Here is a 24,170-nt window from a genome sequence, read left to right as displayed (position 1 = left end):
CTGCCAAGGTGTGGTGCCATCATCAGCACTGGTCATGATGACCTCCGGATCTTGACTTTATAAATTCAGACTACTACGTTCACCATAACATACCCGAGTAGACGCTCTCTTCGCTGTCACTCGCATCTTCATCGCCTTCTTCACTCTCGTCCTCCCGCCGATCGTCTTCCACTGCAACAGGGGCCTGTGTGCACACCCACAAACCTTGAGATACTGCCATGTTTCTATGCCCACAGGGAAGCATGTGGACAATTCCATTTTAATTTTCTCCGCATCTGTTGCTTGTGCAGCAACGATGCGGATTTCAATGGCAAAGTCAATGAAATGAAAAGTATCTCCACTTCGCGCAAATACCCTGAAGACGGAGTGAGCAGGGTCTACTCACGCGCATCTTGGAAGGACCTGCAGTAGCCGAGCAACCGGTCAAATGGAAGGGTGCTGGTTAACCTCACAAATCACACATCAAACCCGGCTGTCGAAAATATCACCATCAACAATTTTCATATCTGCCCATATTTTTTATAAACCCAGCTCTCTGTGCATTCTACAAAATGACAAACCTCAGGGACCTGCGAATACACGGCTCGATGCCAAACGCCAGCAATAACAGTATCGGAGAAGAGGCAAACGCGTGCATCTTCACATTAACCGATATGCGGGAAAAACCCGCATCTTCGGTTTGCATGCACCCCCATGGATTGGTTTATTGCACAGCGTGCAAACGTTGTGACCGCCACTACATTGGAGAAATTGCTAACGCCTAGATGCCAGGTTTGCCCAACATCTTCTGTTAGCTCGCCATGAAAATAGATCACGTCCAAGCCAGTGGCTTGTGGACTCGTCTTGATCTCTGGTGGGGGAAGTGAGACCAGGACGAGGAGACGGCAGCTGCCTCGCATTGAAACTGAACTCGGTTCAGCTAGCAGAAGTGAATGAACGCCTCACCTTCTATGAAGACAGTTTCACTATTGAGCGCTAGACAAACCGAATCCCGACTTAGTTTCATATTGTTTCATTGTCTCAGGAGCGTCAGGCGGTAACATTGCTATGACGACGCTGGTGATTGGGCAGACTGTGCCTTGTGCTCACAATCATTCCCATAATGCAATGCGCAAGTAACATCTACAACGTAACTTTTTATAGAACCATGGTTAAACACACATTTAGATTATTTAAGGGTTATTAAAGGGTGTGTCTGTTACCCAAGAGTTACTATACAGTAACTATACAGTAACTCTCCATACGCCTGTTTAAAAACTGGTAAGGAAGCATGGTGGTAAGTGCAGTCTCCCCACCATGTTGACGTCGACTCTGGCCTCGGTTTGCGCTATTCAGGGGCCACTCTCCGAAACGTCGTCAATTTTATATTTTATTTTTGAAGGCGACACCGTGCGATTAAACACGTGTTCAATTGCTTTGGATCAGCAATATGAGCTGCTTTCACCCTCGAGACATGACGGGGTCAACGTGGCCAAGAGATGCGTGGTCACTCGCCCCTAGCCATGCACTTGCCCCAATGTCCCCCAATCGCATCTGGCCCCCCAAACGCCCATGGCCCCTCACTCGCTCCTGACCCCGCACTCACAGGGGGGCCTCGCACTCACAGGAAGCCTCGCACTCACAGGAAGCCTCGCACTCACAGGAAGCCTCGCACTCGCCCCGAGCCTCGCACTCGCTCCTGTCCCAGCACTCGCCCTTTGCCCCGCACTCGCTCCTGGCCCAGCACTCACAGGAGGCCCCCCACTCGCCCCAGGCCCCCCACTCGCCCCAGGCCCCCCACTCGCCCCAGGCCCCCCACTCGCCCCAGGCCCCCCACTCGCCCCAGGCCCCCCACTCGCCCCAGGCCCCCCACTCGCCCCAGGCCCCCCACTCGCCCCAGGCCCCCCACTCGCCCCAGGCCCCCCACTCGCCCCAGGCCCCCCACTCGCCCCAGGCCCCCCACTCGCCCCAGGCCCCCCACTCGCCCCAGGCCCCCCACTCGCCCCAGGCCCCCCACTCACCCCAGGCCCCCCACTCGCTCCTGACCCCGCACTCACAGGGGGCCTCGCACTCACAGGAGGCCTCGCACTCGCCCCGAGCCTCGCACTCGCCCCAGGCCCCCCACTCGCCCCAGGCCCCCCACTCACTCCAGGCCCCCCACTCGCCTGCGCGGCGTCCGGCTCCTCGTCCTCCGCGCGCCGCTTGCTGCTGTTGCTGCTGTCGCCGCCACTCGCCCGCGCCGCCGCCGCCGAGCAGGAGGAGGAGGAGGCCGCCATGCTGCGCACATGTGGGTCTCGCTCTGCAGTGTAGCGGAAACGACGTCATCAGACGACTCCACTGTACCACGTGCATTGTCCCTACGCAAAATGGCCGCCGCCGCAGCGATGGCACGCGCACGCGTGATGACGTGAAAATTACTTTAAACTTTCGTGATTGCAAGAATTCATATTCTTTGGTTCTTTCGGTAAAGTCACGTAGATAGAAAAATAACTAAAAATAAAGTGAACAAAAATAAAGAAATAAAAAAATACTAATGTAGCCTGTATGTAGCCTGGTTCTTAATCGGAGTGAGTGTAATGGCAATCGAAAATGTCGACTGTCGCCTGGTTTTAAACTGGTGGAGCGCATTGACAATAACTTTTTGGTACCAATAATAAGTCAACATTATAGACTGCCAGTACGCTCACTCAGGTTAATAACCATTGCTACAGTCTACATTATCGATTGCCAGTACACTCACTCCGATTAAGAACCAGGCTACAGTCTACATTAGTTTTTTTCCATTATTTGTATTCTTTAGGTCTATTTTTATTTTATTGTTTTCATTCACTTTATTATTATTATTATTTCTTCTATCTACGTTACTTTACCGAAATAACAAAAGAATATTAACACAATGTATTATTACACTTGTTTAGCCAGGAAAGCCTCACTGAGTCTGAAGGTTTTTGTAGGGTCCTGCCAAGTGTTTGCAGTAGGGGGCGATGTTGCTACACCTAAACCCAATTTAGTATTTTTGGTTCTTTCTGTAAAATCACGTAGATAGAAAAAACTAACAATAAAATAATAAAAAAGAAAGTAAATAAAAAATATAACGACGTTTCGATCGCAACACAAGCGGTCGTCATCAGGCAACGGAGTCAGCCTCTAAAGGAAAGTATGGGCGGTGCACGAGTGCCAATGCAGCAACAATGCCAATGCAGCAGAATGCCAATGCAGCAGCAAGCATGAAAAGAGATCCCACCAACAACCTTGTTACAAAAACGAACAATATCATCACTGATTCAGCTTCGTTAATTGAACAGACCAAACAGTTTTCCTTAAAACCTTCTGCTGCCAGACCACCCAGATTATATGGCTCACCAAAAATCCATAAAGAAGACATCACTGCAGACGTGACAAGATCTGAAATCGCTGCAACCCTCAAAAGCGCTAAGATCACAGCAACATCAGTAAGGAGGAGCGCTTTTAATTATTTCAATTAAAAAAGAGGGAAGATATCGTCATCCTCTCAGCCGACAAGGGCAATGCCATGGTCATCATGGACAAAAACGTGTACAACAAAATTCAGGACCTACTTAATGATGGTAGCTACACAAAAATTTAAAGAGATCCCACCAACTTCCTCATTACAAAAACGAACAGTATCATCACTGATTCGGCTTCATTAATTGAACAGACCAAATAAGTTTCCTTAAAACCTTCTGCTACTAGACGACCCAGACTATATGGCTTACAAAGAAAATCCGTAATGAAGGTACACCCCTTCATCCCATCGTCTCCACCATTGGCTCACCCACCTACAAGCTGCCCGATATCTGTCGGAGACCTTGCAGCCATTCACTGGTAAGACCACCTCTTCTGTTCTGAACTCAGCTCACCCGGTTTCGTCAATGAAAGACATCTCACTGTCCCCAGGTGATTTACTCGTCAGTCTCGATGTAGTTTTTTTGTTCACCAAAGTTCCTGTGCCCGATACCATTGTAATCATTGAAGACCTGGTCCAACAAGGATTGAATGCTGATGTACCGGCCCTGGTGAGACACTGCCTCACCAATACATACTTTCCTTGGAATGTAACATTCTACGAACTGAAGGCACCCCAATGGGTTCTCCCTTATCTCCGGTTGTAGCCAATATTTTCATGGGTAATTTGAGACGGACGCCATCCAGGCATTCACTCTACGCCCGTCCCTGTGGAAGAGGTACGTAGATGACACGTTTGCCATCTGGCCACATGGCCGACCGGCTCTAAACCAATTCCTAAACCACGTAAATTCCATACACCCAGCCATCAAATTCACCTTCACCATGGAGAAAGAAAAGGATGGCATGCTACCCTTCTTGGATGTCCTAATAAAAAAAGAGACTAGATGACTCAATGAGCCACTCTGTCTACAGGAAAGTAACCCATACTGACGCCTACCTAAAACCTGATTCCGACAACCATCCATCCCAGACTTCCCTCCTCAAAACGCTACACCATAGAGCTCAATGTATCTCCGACCATGAATACCTAACCAGTGAACTCAAACACGTACACCAAGCTCTCAAGGCGAATGGATATTCTGACGACACAATCCGCAAAGCCATCACCCCAACCGTGAGGAAGGAGCTATCTGAGGATCCAATCAAAACCATCACCCTGCCATACATAGCTGGGATAACCAAAAAGATTTCCAAAATCTTGAACAAACACAAGATCCAGGTCCGATTTAACACAATGCATAACATTTGTGATCTGATCCCATCTGTGAAGGACAAGATTCCTGACATGCAATATCCCCGTGTCTACAAATTAAGCTGTATCTGCGGCAGCAGTTACATTGGGGAAACTAAGCGACATGTCTTGGACCATGTCCGTGAACATAAGGCAGATTTGAAACATGGTAGAACCAATACTTCTGCCGTGGCTGATTATTTTAATGCGGCTGGCTCACACGAAATTGATTTCTCTAAGACGATGGTACTTTGCAGGCCTACTGGCTGTCAACAAAGATTCGTTCATGAAGCCATCCATATATACAGACACAGAGACAATTTCAACGAGAGGATGGTTATAGACTCAGCAATCATTGGAAATGTCATCAACCACTTTGGGTCATGACCGTCAGCAGTGTGGTGTGTGGAGCGGGGTGCAGGGAGTTTTGCTGCTGCATTGGTATTCTGCTGCTTATTCTTAGGTTTTTTTGGTAAAGACTTTACCGAAAAAACCTAAGAATATGAATCCTTGCAGTCACGAAAGCTTCAAATCTAGAATTCTGCTGGTTGATTGTTTTACTTCTCCAACTTGTTTACATTTGCCTTTAATCTGTCTTGTCAGGTCTATTGTGGTACCGTACGGATGGCAACGCCGAATGGGGTTTGGCAAGGAGACGTCCATCCGCCTGTATACCCCCCCCCCCCAAGCTTGTCTGCGTGGTTGTCCTAACTGCATTGAGTGTGGAGGAGTTACCAGCCCCTCGGACACGTCCAGAGCCCTCCTTGGCCACTGTGGCCCACGGCTGCCAGTGCCATGAGGTTGAAAGATAATCAGGAACAGACTCCCCCCCCCCCCCCATGGCACTGCGGACGGCCACCAGTGTTACCAACTGGTAGTCACCAAAGAGGTGGGGATTGTTCTGCTGATCATCATCTGGAAATTGCTGCCCACTCTGAGAAGGCGCTGGAGACTGCTGCTGCTGAACGTGGAACACGCCGCGAAGAGCAGGGCCCCGGTCCTGACATCGGTCCTGGCCACGATCCTGGCATCGACCACACAGAACCACTTGACCCCTGACCCCGTCACTTCCCGTGCAGGGGTCATAGGCCAAGGTGCAGCGTTATACACAATGTAATTATTGTATGAATCCTTTATTCCTGGCGCACACACGCGCGGGGATTGCGAGTAGGGATGAGGTGTGGTGAGTGTGAGTGAGTGTGGTTAGTGTGGGTGTGGGTGAGTGTGGGTGGGTGTGGGTGGTGAGCGAGTGACCCGGACGCGGTTGTTCGTGACGCACTGCGAGTGGGGTGAGGCGCTCTCACGACCACCCCTCGGCCCAGCCACGGCGAGGATCAACTCTCTCAGCCAGCGACACACACAACAACAACAACTACACACACACGCAACATACATAATACACGCAACATACATAATACACAACGCACAGCGCGACACACACGTGTGTAACACGCGTGCACATCTCACACTATTACTACAGGCGCGAGGCCCAGTGTGCTTTCTCACGACATACTAAACACGCGTTAAACATACACACCATACACCAAACACGCGTTAAACATACGCTCCACACACTAAACACGCGTTAAACACACACCACATACACTAAACACGCGTTAATCACATTAGAAACTCAACACGCGCGCCGCGCCTGCCTCGCTCCCAGGCGGCGAGGCCTTGGCGCGCGAGCCTCGCCTTGCACACAAACCAACTAAAACACTATACACTACACTATACACTACACTATACACTACACACTACACTATACACTGCACTATACACTGCACTATACACTACTACACTATACACTACACTATACACTACACTATACACTACACTACTATACACTATACTATACACTACACTATACACTACTACACTACACTATACACTACACTATACACTACACTACACACACTACACTACACACGACACTACACACACTACACACAAAACACCGATACAGATTAAAAACAGGCACCTACCAAATACAGTATACACGGATTCAATCCCTTGATTAGCACGGTTGGCTACGTACGGTGCGAAGGAAGTTACATTTACATATTGTACAGATTACATTAAATATATTCCACATTAACCATTACACTAAACATAACCACACACGAACCACTCTACACCCAAGTAGGTAGGGAGGGAGGGAGGCGGTGCACTCAAGACGCAAACGCGCAGAGGCCGCAGAGTGGCAGCAGCAGCTGCCGGGCCCGGCCCGGGTCGCCAGCCATGGACGGGGGGGGGCCCGGCAGCAGCGGCAGCGGCGGCGGCGGCGGCGTTCCGGCCTTCCTGAGCAAGCTGTGGACACTGGTGGAGGACCCCGATACTAACGAGCTCATCTGCTGGAGCCCGGTCCGCTCCTCACACACTCACCTCACACACACACACACACCCCACTCCTCACACACACACTCCTCACACACACACCCCACTCCTCACCCACACCCCACTTCTCACACACACCCCGCTCCTCACACACAAACAGACACTCACCCCACTCACACACACACACCCCACTCACACACACACCCCACTCCTCACACACACACTCCTCACACACACGTACACTCACCCCACTCATACACACACACCCCACTCCTCACACACACACACTCACCCCACTCACACACACACACTCACCCCGCTCCTCACACACACGGACACTCACCCCACTCCTCACCCCTTTCTCCACTTCGCTTCTCACCGACAAACCCTCACCAGGGTCTGGGGAGACGCAAGCGTTGGCAGCATCATTAATCCATCCTCGTATATCACTATCAAACCTTAATTAATCCATCATTCCATTATAAGCCATCGTTCCATCAGCATCACGATCAAACATAATAAACCATAATAACTCTTTTGTTATCATTCTATCATCAGACATCAATCCATAAATCCTTCCCCCGCACCTCCCATGACGTTTGGCTGGGTACGGCACGATAGAAGTTCAACATACATGCATCAACAATCCATCCCCATCAAAGATTGGCAGTTATGATTTCCAAAGAGTGACAGCGAACTGAAACATGAATTTGGTGGAATGGGTGATAAATGTAACTTAGATGCACAAGTGAGAAACATAGATGTAAGATTTTGGAAGATCATAAACATCTAAAATCACGAGTTTCTTCCCTGTGAGCCTCATAATTGAGTAAACTGGCATGTCCAGGTCTTGGGATCTGGTGTACGTATGCTTTAGGAACATTTATAAGAGTGCAATGTATTTATTTACACGTTGGTTGAGAAGTTTACTTTTTGCAATGTCGAATTTAGGATAATCTGTCTAATTTTTAAATGTGTATCTGAGAGTAGTGGGGTTTTATTTTATTTACTTTAAATCTGCGATGCAATGACACTCCATTTTTATTCTGTTTGAAAATTACATGGTCCATACCACTCGAATTACAGCGATGCAAATTTTGGTCACGCAACCTATTATGATTACTGTATACTTGTTTTCCCAGGAAAACCTGACTGAGTTTCAAGACTTTTTTTCAGGAGGGTCCTGCTAAGTGTTTGCTGTTGGAGGCGATGTTGAAGCTGTGTGTAATCTCAATTGAGTAATTTGCCAGTATTTTTCAGCTTTTGGATTTTTGGCCAATACCAGTTATAGTGCATGTTTTTTTTTGTTGTGTTATGAAAACCTATAACCCAGGGAAAACCCATACAGAATGTGGAGGACATGCAAATTTCCTCTTGCTACGAGGCACACCCTTAAATCCGAGTTGTATTGGTTTTATTTATGTAAGAAGCTGCCCCAACGCACTTTGTCATCTGCTCACCCCCTCAGTTATCAGGTGACCCAGAGGCTAAATGCAGCTTAATCAATGTGGTCTGTCTACGTATCCCGAGCCCTCAGCTGTCTGCCGTCTGCCTAAACATACTTTCCACGGGAAGCTATATTGTACTAACCAATAGGATTACTCAATCCATGGATCATCAATAAATTGATGCAGTGATTCATCCTCCAATCTATACTCTAACATGGCTGTTGGATCGACTATGAACAGAAACAATACAATAGACACCTCGATTCAGGTATCACAAAACAATATATGGGCAAAGACACGCCTGTATGGGCAACGCCACACCTACTTTCCATAAATGGGTTGATCTGCGCAGGGATTTTCCTCCTGGATAAATAGCGTTATAGCAAAACAGCATTATAAGAGGCAGCGTTATAAGAGGTAGGCCTGTAAAGTTTTGTTTGTTGAAGGGTTTGTTATTCAATAGCTATCAATAGCAAACTATGCATTTTGCAATTTAAAAACAGTGTTTCAGGAAACATCTAAAATATGATCAGGCTACATCGTGTAAAGTGCAGTCCCCAACTCTTATCCACTCTCTGACTGAGGGCCTCACTTGTACAGTAATCATACAATAATGTTCAAATTTGTTATTTGGCTATGAATTTGACATGCAACAATGTAATTATGTAAATGATATAATCTGGTTTTTAATACACAATATATAAAACATGGAATCTGTGCATACTGGCTTTGTGCTACGTTTGCTTGTGTATAGGTGACTCATCCACTTTCATGTTACTGCAATAGTGTGGTCTCTTGTATAGAAACATGTTTTAACACGGGTAAACACGGGTCAATTGAAGGAAATGTGTGCAATCCTGTCTTTTCAGAATGGACTCAGCTTCCATGTGTTCGACCAGGGTCACTTTGCCAAAGAGGTGCTGCCCAAGTACTTCAAGCATAACAACATGGCCAGCTTTGTGAGACAACTCAATATGTGTACGTATATCTACATTACCTGACCCACGGACAAACGCTGGCACGTGGGATTGCCTGCCTACACAGGGTAACGTTAGCACATGTGCAAATGCACTCCCGCTGGAGTAAAACTTCACGTGTAAGAACTATACATATCATGCGGGTTTTGTTATGAAATTTTTTTCATTTGTATTGGTTGATTTAATTGTAACGTACAGGGGATCCCTGGTATACGTCAGAGTTAGGGACAGGAAAGTTGCAACTCATAACGAAGCAACGTATAACGGAGAATTTTCCCCCATAAGAATAAATAGCCACCAAAATACTTACTGTACATGTACACTACTTGTACCATACTGCACAACACAATGTACACATAACCAATTATGAGTTCAAAACCTTTAAACAGCATTTACATTTATGAAAAACTTACTTGAAAACCATTTTTATGAGCACTTGGAAGCAGCCCTATACACTTTAAATAATTTTACTTTTTTAATAGAAAACGTATGTGACATTTTTAAGCAATGACTCAAACAGAAAACATTTTTAGTGTAAAAAAGCACACTTTAACATTGTAAAAATATTTTACCTTGACCTATAACTTTTATGATCTTGCCTTGAGGAGTGGATTAGTTGTGTTGATGGGTTGACGATTTTTTGCGATTTAGTTCACGCAAATTACAATGAGCACTTAGTACGTACGTGAGATATCACGATAGGACTAAAGATATTGGGGGCGCATGCACGAATTGTATAGTACCTCTGTGACGTGAGTGTGAAACAACCTATTTGAGATGACATATATCACGGACCCCTTGTACTACTACACTTCACAGCTCTATGGATACAAATTGTGGAATTGCATATTAAATATAAACAATTTGGACATCAGGATGGTGCAGTGGTAACACCTGTGCTGTACAGCAAGAAGGCCCTTAGTTCTATTCCCGACTTGGGCTTCTTTCTGTGTGGAGTTTGTATGGTCTCTTTGGCGTGAGGTTCAAATTTGCCAAATGAAAAAAACAACCCCCAGTTCTCATACTCTTTGGTTCTTTCGGTAAGTCACGTAGGTAGAAATAAAATAAAATAACACGTAGCAACAGTGCCCCCTACTGTAAAATTACAAAAGGCTGTGCAACATAGTGTCTTTATCAGATCATTGCACTATAAGAATGGTGTAACATATCAAACATTCAAATATATTTTTCTCTGACGTGGTGGTGGTGATGCTGTGATCTCTCAGATGGATTTCGCAAAGTGGTCAACATTGAGCAGGGAGGGCTATTGAAGCCGGAAAAGGATGAGACGGAGTTCCAGCACCCATACTTCATCCGAGGCCAAGAGAATCTGCTGGAGCACATCAAGCGAAAGGTACATTCACCTCCCATAGCGGAGCACCTGCCCTGACCAGACCTGGCATAAGTTTGTGTGGTAGGGTGGCACAGGGATAACATGTGTGCCCCACAGGAAGAAAGGGTTAAGTTTGATTCCCGACTCGGTTGTTGCCTTTCGTTGTGGAGTTTGTATAGTCTCCTGTTCTGCATGGGTTTCCTCCGTGTTCTCAGGTTCTGCTCCCATTGCTGAAAAAAATAGGAGTGCATCTCAGCAGCATCGGACCAATCCTAACTGACACCATCCCTCTTTGAAGGAAACCTAAAATACATATTAAATTATACAATTCTAAACGGTTACTATTATAATTATTCTCGTGATATAATTTACATATTTAGGCAATATAATGCAGGACACCATACAGTGATTACTGAGGTTCCTAAGAAGTGATAACTGATTTTTCTGAAAATAGTTACCGTTGAGCATGTTATACGGCAAGGCTGCAAGAGCTGGATCTGACAATGAAGAATGTTCTGCTTTCTTTGCATTGGAACAGGAAGGTTATGGAATTATTTGCTTTTGGTCTGTGTTCTTTGTCATAGCTTTGGCTCAGGCTTGGCTCTGGCTCAAGTGAGCCGGCTCAAAGACATGCTTAACTTGAGCCAGCTCTCAGCACGGTCCCAGCTGCGCTCAGGATTTCCATGAGCGGAGCCCGGCCCGAGACATGGTTGAGCCACACGTGCGTCTTTGAAAGCAACCAAGCGGCTCAAGCCTGAGCCGAGCCAAGTTAGAACCAAGAATATGGCCCTAAGAATATGGTCCTAAGTGCATTAGGCATTACCGTTGTGAGCCAGTTCCAGTTAGAAACGGAACTAATTAATTGAGAGGTTGTGACAGGCGCCATATTGCGTAGTGAGGTGCTGGCAGAGTCGGGCATAAGATGTGGATGGTTGCAGGTTTTGATATAAAAACTTGAGTTCTATTGGATTCGTAATAGATGTGTGGGTTAGGCCATGTAAAGAATTTGTATCATTTAGGGGTGTGGGAATGGGACAATCAGTTAAAATGTAACTTTGACCTTTCATTTGTTATTATTAACAGGCTCTGTAAGTTTGCAGTGGCAATTCGAATAATTCTGTATATTTGGCATTCGCGCCATTATTTTAGCGTAGGTCTCTCACGAAGGCGCTGCTTTGTTTTACAGACAGTCTGCAGTTATTTCACAGTTGGGGGCGGTGATTCCTATATGTAATCCCAATTGAGTAATTTGTAGGTAATTTTTTTAATTTCACAAATGTGGACCATGATGCTAGCACATAATGGCCTATTCGTTTTTAACGACTTCAGGGGAACTTTAACATCCACTTTGAAGGAGACAACACACATTTTATGGTGATACACCAGCAGTTATAAATATTGGATCCTGGAGTGTCAGGACCCTCACAGACAACCCAAACTCGCAACGTCCAGAGCGCCGAACAGCTCTTGTGGCACGCGAGCTGAGACGTTTTAATATCCATATTGCCGCCCTCAGCGAAACCCATCTGGCAGATGAAGGCCAACTGACTGAGTTAAGTGGAGGCTACACCTTCTTTTGGAAGGGTAGACCAGCGCATGAACGACACCTGCATGGCGTAGGGTTTTCAATAGACAACGTGCTCATCAACAGCTCAAGTGAGCTCCCAATTGGTAGCAATGAGCGTTTGATGACCCTACGCCTGAAACTCGCAAAAGACCAACATGCAACCATCATCAGCACCTACGCACCAACACTGGACTCTGAAGAAGACGCCAAGGAGACCTACTACAGCCAACTCGACCAAATCCTTCAGAGGACACCAACAACTGACAAGATGATTCTCCTCGGCGACTTCAATGCTCGAGTTGGGAGAGACCATCAAATGTGGAACGGTGTAATTGTTAAATAGGGAGTTGGAAAGTTAAACTCCAATGGCCACCTTCTTCTTACAACCTGTTCTGAGCACGACCTGACAATCACCAACACCCTGTTCAGGCAGAAGAACAGCCTTAAGATCTCCTGGTGCCTCCCTCGATCACACAATGGCATTCACTGGACTATGTGATTGTCAGGAAGCTTTACAACAGACGTCCGCATCACTCGTGCCATGATCAATGCAGACGATTGCTGGACTGACCACAGACTAATTCGATCAGTGATGACTCACAAACTAAACCACAAACACATGAACTGACCAAAACTACAGAGGAAAAGACTCAATGTAACCAGATTAAAAGACCCAGCTGTACAGGCCCAACTGAAAGAACAACTAGCTCAAAGACTCAGCACCAACCAGGCTTCAGGAAATGTCCATGAGTACTGGACACAACTGAAGATGGCAGTCATAACCAGCTGTGAAAACACCATTGGCTACACAAGAAGGAAAAACTGTGACTGGTTTGATGACAACGACCAGGAAATCACAGGCCTCATTGACAAGAAGCGGAAAGCATTCATCACCTGGCAACAACACGGTCTAGACAGAAAAAACAATCATAATGAGGCCAAATCGGAAGTACAAACTAAAATCCGGGAAGTGAAGAATGATTGGTTCAGAAACAAAACAGAAGAAATATAACATTTTGCAGATTCCAATAACTCACATTATTTTATTAAAGCAACCAAAGTCTTATATGAACCATCAAAACAGGGCCTTGCACCACTTTAGTCTAAGGATGGGACAAAAATCTTTAAAGACAAAAATGCAATCATCTACCACTGGCAGGAACACTTCACTCTTTTCAACTGCAACGCTGTTGTAGACGCTTCTATCTTTAGTGAGATTCCCCAACACTCTACCACTGATGATTTAGTTGGAGAACCAACTATGTTTGAAGTGGCTAAAGCTGTCAAGCAAATGAAAGAGAACAAAGCTAGTGGGCTCGACCAGATTCCTGCTGAAATGTAAAAACATGAAGGACAATGCCTACTAGAACACCTGCACTCCCTCATGGCCAAGATCTGGAATGATGAAGACCTTCCCAACGAACTGAAATATGCCATCATTGTCACCGTCTTTAAAAAAGGTGACAAGTCAGACTGACAACCACAGAGGAATCTCTTCTTGCCACCGCTGGAAAAATACTTGCAAGAATCCTACTAAACAGACTTCTACCACTTGCTGAAAAACTCCTTCCTGAATCGCAGAGTGGCTTTTGACCTGGCAGGGGAACCTCAGACATGATCTTCTCAGCCTGTCAACTCCGAGAAGTGCCAGGAGAAGAGACTACCATTGTACATGACCTTCTTTGATTTGACTAAAGCTTTCAATTCTGTTAATCGTGAAGCACTGGAGAATCCTTCTGAGATATGGCTGCCCAACAAAATTTGTTAACGTACTCCGTCTTTTGAATGACGGTATGAAGGCTGTCATCCTCTCTGATGGTGAAACCTCGGAGCCAGTCGAAGTAAGGACTGGTGTGAAGCGAGGCTGCGTTATTGCACCAACTCTTTTCTCCATCTTCCTGGCGGAAATGCTTCATCTGACAGAAAACAGACTTCCCAGAGGCATAAAGGTCACATATAGGATAGACGGGAACATATTCAACATCAACCGTTTCAGAGCCAAGTCGAAAACATCAATCACATCCGTTATTGAATTCCAATATGCTGATGATGCCCAAGTCGGTCAGCTTCTGAGCAAGCACTTTCAGGTGATCATCAACATATTTACAGATGCTTACAGCAGGATGGGTCTAACATTGAATACCATCAAAACAAAGATTTTTTTTCAACAAGCTCCGGGAGGATACCTACCACCCCCTACAATCATTACCAACAATGCAATACTAGAAAACGTTCCCAGTTTCCCATGCTTAGGCAGCCATCTCTCTATCAATGTCTTAATTGATTATGAAATCCGACATCGGATTGCCCGAGCTGGTGCTGACTTTGGCAAACTTAAGAACAGGGTCTTTGAAGACCACGACATTACCGCCAAGACCAAAGTGGCAGTGTATAATGCTGTCATCATTCCAACCCTCTTATATGGTGCAGAAACCTGGACCACCTATCGTAAACACGAAATCGAAATATTTCATCAACGCTTTCTCAGGAAAATACTAAACATCACCTGGGAAGAAAGACAAACTAATATCAGTGTCTTAAATATCGATTTAAAGCTTTCGTGACTGCAGGGATTAATCTTCTTGGTTCTTTCGTTAAAGTCACGTAGAAGGGAAATGATAAAATAATAAAAATAAAACGTAATAAAATACAATTCTCACGACGTTTCGGCCACAACGCAAGCAGCCGTCCTCAGGTAAAGAACAGGTCTGTCGGAAAGACAGCGTCTGAAGACGTGACTTTACCGAAAGAACCAAGAATATAATATCAGTGTACTGGAGCGATCAAACTCATCCAGCAGAGGCCATCATCATGATGAAGTATCAACTCAGATGGGCAGGTCACCTTGTGAGGATGAATGACTCGAGGCTTCCTAAGCAAGCCTTCTATTGCCAGCTCAGCGATGGATCACGTGCCGCCTGAGGTCAAAGGAAGCATTTCCGTGACAACCTTAAAATGCACCTCAAGCGAAGTCACATAGATCCAAACTGGAAAATCCATGCTCTTGATAGACCATCATGAAGGGCCACAATAAACAATGTAACTCAGCATTTTGAGGCCGAGCGAAGAGAATTGATAACCAGGAAAAGAGCACGCCGCAAGCACGTACACCAGAGAGAGAGAGAGAACAAGTGGGAGCTCCAGAATGGACCATCCGTGCCCCCACTGTGCCAAGATCTGCAGGGCATGGATTGACCTATTCAGCTATCTCCGGACCCATGGGCAGCCAGGTCCACCTCACAACACAAACAAGTGACACCTGGAGGGAAATCATACTCGACTACGAGGGATCCCAGAAGAAGATAACCAAGGTAGCCTGCCGGATTCAAACCACGAACCTACAGCAAGTGGCGAATGCTCTTCCGTTCGGCCATATCACCGCGCCATAATGTAACTCAGAAATATCACAATCTATGCTCGTGAGCCTCTGATGCAGTACCGTATTTTTCCGAATATAACCCGCATACGCATATAACCCGCAGACGCATATACCCCGCAAAAATAGATAGCCCGTACCTCCATATACCCCGCATGCATTCATGTATTTAACGTCGTTACCGCAGCTTAATTCCATCATATTAATACGAAGTTTACATTTGTAATACATTCCACTATCAATTGTTAACATTAAAATCATAACATGCACAAAGAAAACAAACTAACCGGAAACGAGTGAACTTAAAACAGTAAATAAGTAACAAAAGTATCCAATAAATAAGTAACACACAACTGGTAGACAAGTAAGTACAGTTTTAACACTGGTAGATTGCGCACTGCGCAGACAATAGCACTACGGTAACTCCGTCGCCTCCCCCCCCACCTCTCTCTCCCCCCAGCTGCCCCACCCCCCAACCCTCCGGGGGCCCTCTCCCTCCCCCCACCTCTCCCGTCGCCGGTAAACAGTGCGCACACGTCAAACATTGTCGTTTAATAGTACAGTATAAACAATTCATTTAAAATGTGATAACAAGTGCAATGTTAGTGTGAGTGGTTTATTCAGCAGTGCTTTGGTCAAAGGTAAGTGTTGCATAGTGAATAGTCCTACCATGAAAAAATGTAACGAGTTATGACAAGTCACACGTGTAAAATATGTTTGGGATAGCCCGCACCTCCATATACCCCGCAGGGTCTTGTTTTGTTTGTAAAAGTGGTCTACCCCGCGGGTTATATGCGGGAAAATACAGTAATTTTAGCAGGAGAAACTTTGCTTGCCTATGTAGGGGTGTTAGAGAGAGAGAGCCCGTTATGCATGGCAGCTTATGGCAAACAAACACAGTGGGCGGGGCTACGTGAGTGCACGGGGAGGTGCTCTCTACGACGTCCGCGCCAGGCACCCCGGGGGGGCCCCACCCCTCAGCGGGGGGTTGGGTATAAAAGGGGATGTATCGGAGGGCTCGGGGTTCTTGTTAAGCTAACCAGTGAAGACTGAAGACGTCTTAGCTAGAGCCCTGGACTCCCCTGGTTCGCCGTCCTTATCAGGGCCGTACAGGACCGAGCCAGCGGCGTGGTCCCGGGATCCAGAGCCGGTGCTCTTGTCAGCGCTGGTCTGGGACTCAGGGTACCGGGCCCGACTTACCAGTGTCGGGCCAGATAGCCTCCCCTAGCCCGTTAGGACTAGGAGGCAGGCTAGGAAGTAGCTAGCGCGTGTATCCCCAGCTAGCCGGGTGAGGGGGCCGACACCCCCTCTAGTGTTGTATGCCAGAACCGTGCTGTGTGAATAAAACCCGTGTGCCTCCAACTCCGGCGTCCAAGAGACGTGAACTCTATTACACCTACATGATGTGGCTGCCTTGTTGCTTGTGTTTTATCTCGCTGGGTGCAGGAAATTGTAGTATTACAATGTAATCTGAGTTACTATTAATGAGGGCTTTATGGCAGGTCGTGTGGCATGGTAAAAAGTATTAATCAATCATTTTGACTGCTTTATCACCAGATGTGTGCTCTTTCGTTGTTTACCAGTGACTGCAATGACGGGTAACCTACTTTCTTGTGTGTGATGTTGCGCATGAAAGTAGGCCACCCTTGATTTTCTCATTACACTATCAAAGTTCAATTTCACACGCACCATGACCAGGGTCAGCCCATTGACCTTGTAGACGTTTGCACAGCACACCTAGCCACCTTTGTATATCCAGCAGTGATGCTAACATGCGACATGTCCCCTTGTTTATTATCTCCCCAATGCAGAGCATAGCAAACAGCAGATGCCAGCGCACCATAGAATATTTTGAGTTATTTTTGTTTGCGCATTTCACAATTTAGGTAGGGTGATGCAGTGGGAATACTTGTGCCTCACAACGAAAAGCCTAGGTTCGATTCCTGACAAGCATAATTACTACTATAATGAGCCAAGACTGTCTGTTTGTGTGTCCTGCACGTGACATCACTCCACATGCCGCACCCACCCCCGTCATTAATATTCATGAGCGGGTGGATTTTTACACTCACGCAGAAAAAGGTCGAGCAGAATTTTTTTTCGCAAATTCACTTTAAGTTTCACGTTTCTTTATTGAAAGTGAATCTAATAAATAATTCTACGCAGCGACAAAGTGGATTTGGTGTCTTTATTTATTTCTTCAGCACTTGAGACGAAAGGTAAGTCTAATTTATGCTTCTACATTATGCTAAAATAGACATTTCTTGGTGATTTTCCAGATATTGTATCGATTTCCAATTTATTTTAACCCCAGCGACCGAAAGTAGAAGAGAATAAAGAATCAGAAGAGTAAATTTGAACAAATTGAAGGTCAGTTATATACAGTGCTAGTGACGTAGTTTTGTGCAAGAATCACTGCCATTAATACAGTGCTACAGTGAACTGCAGTGAAGTGTTTTATGACTTCGTTTTGTGGCAGATTCACTGCCATTAATACAGTGCTACAGTGAACTGCAGTGAAGTGTTTTATGACTTCGTTTTGTGGCAGATTCACTGCTATTAATACAGTGCTACAGTGAAATGCAGTGAAGTGTTTGATGACATACTTTAGTGCAAGATTCACGGCCATTAAATTTACACAAGATACAATGATACTCTGCTCAATTTTTTCGTAAATATTACAGCTTCCGTCCTAGGACGGACAAAGAAGCGAGTTACTATTAATTAGGCAGAAAACCCACCTAACCTACAGAAATAATAGAAACCGTTTAATCTGAAATAGAACAATTCCGTCAGTCCAAATTACAATTGTCAACAGGGTATCGTATATGATAATGCAACCATATCAATGCAATATCAGTTAATTTATTATTCACTCTATCATAATCCATGGTAGTCAATCCACTGCTGAATGAAGGTCTCCCCAAGCCACCACCACCTCTCACAATCGTGCAGTGGAACAGTTTGAATTATGCCATATTTTATTGAATCCATGCGTTCCCCTTTCTCTCATTGTAATTCCAAGCTTACATTTATCTATACTTTTCACACTTTCCACTTCATTAACGCCCATATATTGATCCATATGTCATCACGGATTAGACACATCCATTGAAATACTCAATGTTCTGAGGGCAATTGCATGTTGGACTGTGTTACAGAATCCGTAAACATGTATGATTCAACGTTGATTCTCAGGTTGAGCCACGTAATAATCTAAGAAAACGTAATAATCTGATAAAATCCGTGTTGTTAAGACCCCAACACGAAATCTATTGAAGAAACTGGGTCAGGTGACTCGGTGATTCGGACTTCTTGATTCTTATCCTGGTGATGTTTGACACTGTTTCCAATGACACGTCGCGTATCTCTAATTGCCGACTTTGGTTGTCAAGATTGGTATTCAAGTCAAACAGTGAGATGAATCGACAGCAATTTCCGCGAGAAACGCTTGTACACGAGACAGTGTGTTTGTCGGTTTAAAACGTTGGCTTTCGCGACCAATATCCATAATATATAGGTTTTTTGGGTTAGATCGTGTAAATGTAAATGTGTCGGAATGTTTTTACCCTTTTATCTGGCAACAAAACGGACACCTTTATACAAGGGATCATGTTTGCATTAACCACAAGACTTGCGGTCAAAATGCAAACAAAAAAGACAACTCTGATAATGTATGCACTGTCCTTGAAATTGATTGGTCCACACCCGAGACAGCTTTTCTTAGAGCCTAGTCTGACATGGTGTTGGACCAGATGACGCCAAAAGGCGCACAACTCAAAGATAACGCACCATCAGAGTATTGAGAGCTCGGGGAAGCATTTACATTATGAGACGGTGCATACATTATCAGAGTTGTCTTTTTTGTTTGCATTTTGACTGCAAGTGTTGTGGTTAATGCAAACATGATTCCTTGTATAAAGGTCTCAGTTTCGTTGCCAGATAAAAGGGTAAAAACCTGTTACTATATCTTGCTACTGGCAAAGGAGGTCTCATAATGTAAATGGGTCGTTAAACTTGCCACCACCCGACACAGCCAATTAGTAAGGTTTGTCACGTAAACAAAACGTGCCAATTCGTTACTAGTACAGCACTAACCGGTGTGTTGGGAGAGTAAAATCCACAACATTTCAATGTGTGGATTTAGTCAGATAATTGAATGGCCTAACCCACAAATATATTATGAATCATAATGTTGGCTCCTTAAACCGAAGTGTTATGACTGTTCATTGTTATGTTGTACGTTTTGCAATGTTTCCCTTGAAAAACTGATTCGCTGACACGTTTATGGCCAAAATTTGAATCCACTTTTTCAAATATCAACAAGGCTTGCCAAGGCTTGCCAAGGCTTGCCGGCATTGGATGTATGATCTGTCTTGCACGGTTCTGAATGCTTAAAATAGTTGAGGTATCTCATCGTGAAATGCTGCCACTTTAAACTCAATGACCTACCAGCTGTGCGAGTGTAAGCCTTATATCATAATGGCCCACCGGCCTTTCACAATTGCTTGGTATCTGTGTATGTATATGTAAGGTTTTTAAGAGTAGTTTTGAAATATTTTTTTTGCCCGGGCAACGCCGGGTACTTTCCGCTACTATATATATAAAAACCACACATTTCATACATGCAATTTTGGTATAATATGTATTTTATGCATGCTTGTTTACCCCGATAAGCCTCACCGAGTCCCAAGACTCTTTTCAGGAGGGTCCTTCCAAGTATGCGCAGTAGTGCTGCTGTTGCTGCTGTGCGCATCCCAATTGAGCAATTTGCAGGTAATTTTTCCACATTGGGATGTTTGGCCAATACCGGTTACAGAGTATATATGTTGAGGTTATGAGCAGAAACCCAAGAATCCATAAGAAACCAAAGCAGAACAGGGGGAGAACATATAACTCCACGCACGAGTGTTACCACTGTGTCAACCTGCCACCCCCCAAATGTCTCCTGGAGTCATTCCTTTGTGTTGTATTCAGGGATTGCTGCATTGTGTTGCTGGCCGCATTACATAAATAAAGATGTTAAAACGTATTTTGACATGTAACTCCAAAAGCACGATTGTATTGAAATCTAAACATTAAACAATGATCTTGACACATGTGCTTACTTCTCGCTTGTAGGTCTCAGCAGTGAAGCCTGAGGATATGCGTGTGCAGCAGGGAGACATGGGCAGGATCATAAGCGATGTCCAGCAGATTCGCGGGAGGCAGGAGAATATGGACAACCGACTCAACACCATGAAAATGTGAGTTCCTGCCTTCCTTTCCATTGATGTTTGGGCAGTGACGAGGCCCATCGGAAGCACATGAATCCTTGTTGTTTAGGTTAGCGGTTCGCATCAGGCAGGGCTGCCTTTGTTAATACTGCACCTCCAATTAGCATGGTTGGCTATTTACGGTGAGAAAGAAGGTCAACATACATACAGGTGAATAACCAAAAAAATGCACATCGTCTGCTTCATAGTAGAGATTAAAGGTCCCCTGATGCCATTCGAAAATAGTAGACAATTGTGTCCCGATGTCATGGCCCAATTTGCCATATTTACCACCAAGATACTCAATGGCATGAAATGTACAATTTTCGGCAGACATACATGATTTACAGTGTTGTGGTGCAGAAATTAATTTCATGTACATAATAAAAGAGGGCAATTGCAATAGAATAGGGATTTGTATTGGGTCTTATTGCGAATGCATGTCAAGTTTCTGTACTAAACAGTGGGATTGTTTTAAACATTGGGACTTTTTTGTACAGTGGGGCTCTTTTGTACAGTTGGACTTTTTTCAGGTGGGACTATTTTGGGAGAGAATGATTCAGAGGTGTGGGAAACCACAGACACGCTGGCATGCAGCCAAAGCAGCTTAAACAGAGTTATCACGTTGCCTTTCCACCAGGGCTGCGGAGCTGGTGTTGGACCACTCAGACCTGGCTGTTAGGGATGTCAGTGTTTATTCCTACATGAGCTGACACCAACCACCCCAAGCAGAGGAGCTATAGCCTGGTAGCAGGCTACCACAAAGAAAATAAAACCAACAAAATAAAAAAAAACACTCATCTAATCACACCTACAGTGTTCCTAGCTTTCCCGAGACTCACACAGAAGCTTTGGGGGGTCATACACCACCTCCCCTACTCTCCCAGAGTTGGACCATCTCCCCCCTTATTCTCCCACACACAACTCTGCATTATGGACGGCCCAGTGCACCTCCTCAGGGTTTCCACCCCTTACCTGCTAACCATGCGCGATACAGTACGGAGAAATTCGGAAAAATCGGGTTATGGATAATTCTCTGGAACCTCTAACCCTTCCCTAACCCGGGGACTGCCTGTAATCATTATAATAATAATAAGAACACATATCATCTGTTAAATTATTCATTTGCAGTACAGTAACATGTGGGGGGAAATGCAAACGTGAACAGAAGCTGGATACGGTTCCAGACGAGATGAGTGGATGTGACAGTGTTGTAGCAAAGTTGGACCTCATGAATGTAAAGTTGTCGTGGAAGGAATCAGGTTTTGCATTTCAGCACAGGAGGAGGTGGATTCTAATTCTGTCCTTGTTCAATTAGTGAGCACTGCACATGGGTTTCCTCTGGGTTTAGTTTCCTCCCATAGCTAAAGAACAATGCAATGTAACTGGTATTGGTCAAACATACCAGTGCTGAAAAATTACCTGCAAATGACTAAATTTGGATCATACATAACAACATTACCCCCTCCTTTGAAAACATGCAGGACGAGTTTGGTAAAGAGTCTTGAGGCTTCCTGGTTAAACAAGTGTCATAAAATTAAGATTAGGAAGTGTCATAAATGCGAGCAATCAAGTAAATTACAGAAAATCACTTTGATTTGCTGCTTTCGTGACTGCAGGAATCCATACTCCTACGTGACTTTACCGAAAGAACCAAAGAGTTTCGAAACTAACTTAATAAATAGGCTGCAAAGTTTGTCTTTATATACATATGAAGTATTGGAAAATGACGGCAGGAAACTCCTTGACGGGAACACACTTCTTTTATTAAATCTTGACTTGTAACAATACAACGCGTGGCCTCTCTTCTTCACAATGCGGTCACCATACAACGGTACAACTCGTGACCTCTTCTTCTTCACCCTACGCTTCTCTTGACTCTCTGGATTCTGTGCTGCTGGCTCTCTGTGCCTCGTGTAGACTCCGCGCCTCGGCTACACTCTTCTCTCGCCTCGTGTAGACTCTGCGCCTCTGCTACACTCTCCACTCGCCTCGTGTAGACTTTGCATCTCTCTCTCTGGCTACACCGTATGCATACTCGGCTCGTGTAGACCTTCCTCTCTCTCTGGCTACACCGTATGCATACTCGGCTCGTGTAGACCGTTCTCTCTCTCTGGCTACACACTATACATTACTCAGCTCGTGTAGACCGTTCTCTCTCGCTGGCTACACACTATACATTACTCAGCTCGTGTAGACCGTTCTCTCTCGCTGGCTACACACTATACATTACTCAGCTCGTGTAGACCGTTCTCTCTCGCTGGCTACACACTATACATTACTCAGCTCGTGTAGACCGTTCTCTCTCGCTGGCTACACACTTATACCTTACTCTCCTCTACTCTCCATTACTCTCCTCTACTCTCCTCTCCGGGCTCTATCTCTGCACCTTCGTCTTCATTCTTAGATGGTTCCACTTCTGCCCCCTGCTCTTCTGTGCATCACCTTATATACCTCTTCTTCCCGGGAGACGGAGCGGATGCGGACCTCAACGTCGGCACCGCTCCTCAGTTACCCAATCCCCACGCGCTATCCCTACGATCCGGTTCCGCTCAGCGCGTGTTTCCACTCCCCGACCAATCACACCGCGCTGCTACCCGATCACTCCCTCTGGGCGCGTCACCGGCACACAGCCAATCAGCAGCACTACCCCCACCCGCGCACTGACGCCTGCTCCTCCCCGTCAGCGCGCGTCACCACACACACACCCGTACATACGCGCTGGCACACGACATATACACCCAGCGCGTATCACCACTACATCACCCCCTCCCACATAGCTCGCAGCCGGCCCGGCTGCTAACAACAACCAACCGCGACGATAAAACGACAACCAACAAAAAAAAAAACCCCGTAACCCCCCGAGTGTGCCCCATAACATAACACAACAACAACAACAACAAGAATAACTATGTACAGATTGACAATGAACACGAAAAGTCAACAATAACACGATACGAGCAAATTTGAAAACGAACACGCCCCACGTCCCTACGACTACACGCAGTGACGAGGCGCTCCAACTGCCCCGACTCCTCACGAGGCAGGTCATGCAAAGTAGCACGACCTGGCACGAGTCCGTCTGGTTGGTCCATCGTATGGGGCGGGACACTGACGACCGTCCGGCGGTTCCGGCTGCTCCAGATGGCGCGGAACGGGCCTGAAAGAGCCGGCCCCG

At 45.6% G+C, this 24,170-nt stretch overlaps 2 protein-coding genes across 5 annotated transcripts in view; one reads left to right on the top strand and one right to left on the bottom strand.

Moving 5' to 3' along the window:
• The window catches only part of BOP1 (BOP1 ribosomal biogenesis factor), a 56,837-nt gene extending 54,537 nt beyond the window's left edge, over positions 1 to 2,300 (bottom strand). The window contains exons 1-2 of the mRNA XM_078617583.1: positions 2,145 to 2,300; positions 94 to 184 (exon numbers count right to left, since the gene is read on the bottom strand). Of these exons, the coding sequence (XP_078473709.1) occupies positions 94 to 184; positions 2,145 to 2,255 (202 nt within the window). The 5' untranslated portion in view covers positions 2,256 to 2,300. The remainder of the gene's footprint in view (positions 1 to 93; positions 185 to 2,144) is intronic.
• A 4,486-nt stretch (positions 2,301 to 6,786) lies between these two features.
• Positions 6,787 to 24,170, top strand: part of HSF1 (heat shock transcription factor 1) — a 67,591-nt gene continuing 50,207 nt past the window's right edge. For 3 of the 4 annotated variants that reach the window (XM_078617586.1, XM_078617584.1, XM_078617587.1), the window contains exons 1-4: positions 6,841 to 7,063; positions 9,354 to 9,462; positions 10,688 to 10,815; positions 20,859 to 20,983. In XM_078617586.1, coding sequence (XP_078473712.1) covers positions 6,941 to 7,063; positions 9,354 to 9,462; positions 10,688 to 10,815; positions 20,859 to 20,983 — 485 coding nt within the window. In that variant the 5' untranslated portion in view covers positions 6,841 to 6,940. Of the gene's footprint in view, positions 7,064 to 9,353; positions 9,463 to 10,687; positions 10,816 to 20,858; positions 20,984 to 24,170 lie in introns of all 4 variants that reach the window. The other variant, XM_078617585.1, reaches the window with a different exon arrangement.

This window comes from Lampetra planeri, chromosome 54 (genome assembly GCF_965212315.1).
Source record: "Lampetra planeri chromosome 54, kcLamPlan1.2.h2, whole genome shotgun sequence".
Lineage (NCBI taxonomy): Eukaryota > Metazoa > Chordata > Hyperoartia > Petromyzontiformes > Petromyzontidae > Lampetra > Lampetra planeri.
The sequence above is the reverse complement of the archived record's forward strand: the minus strand, read 5'-3'. Positions and strand labels throughout refer to the sequence as shown.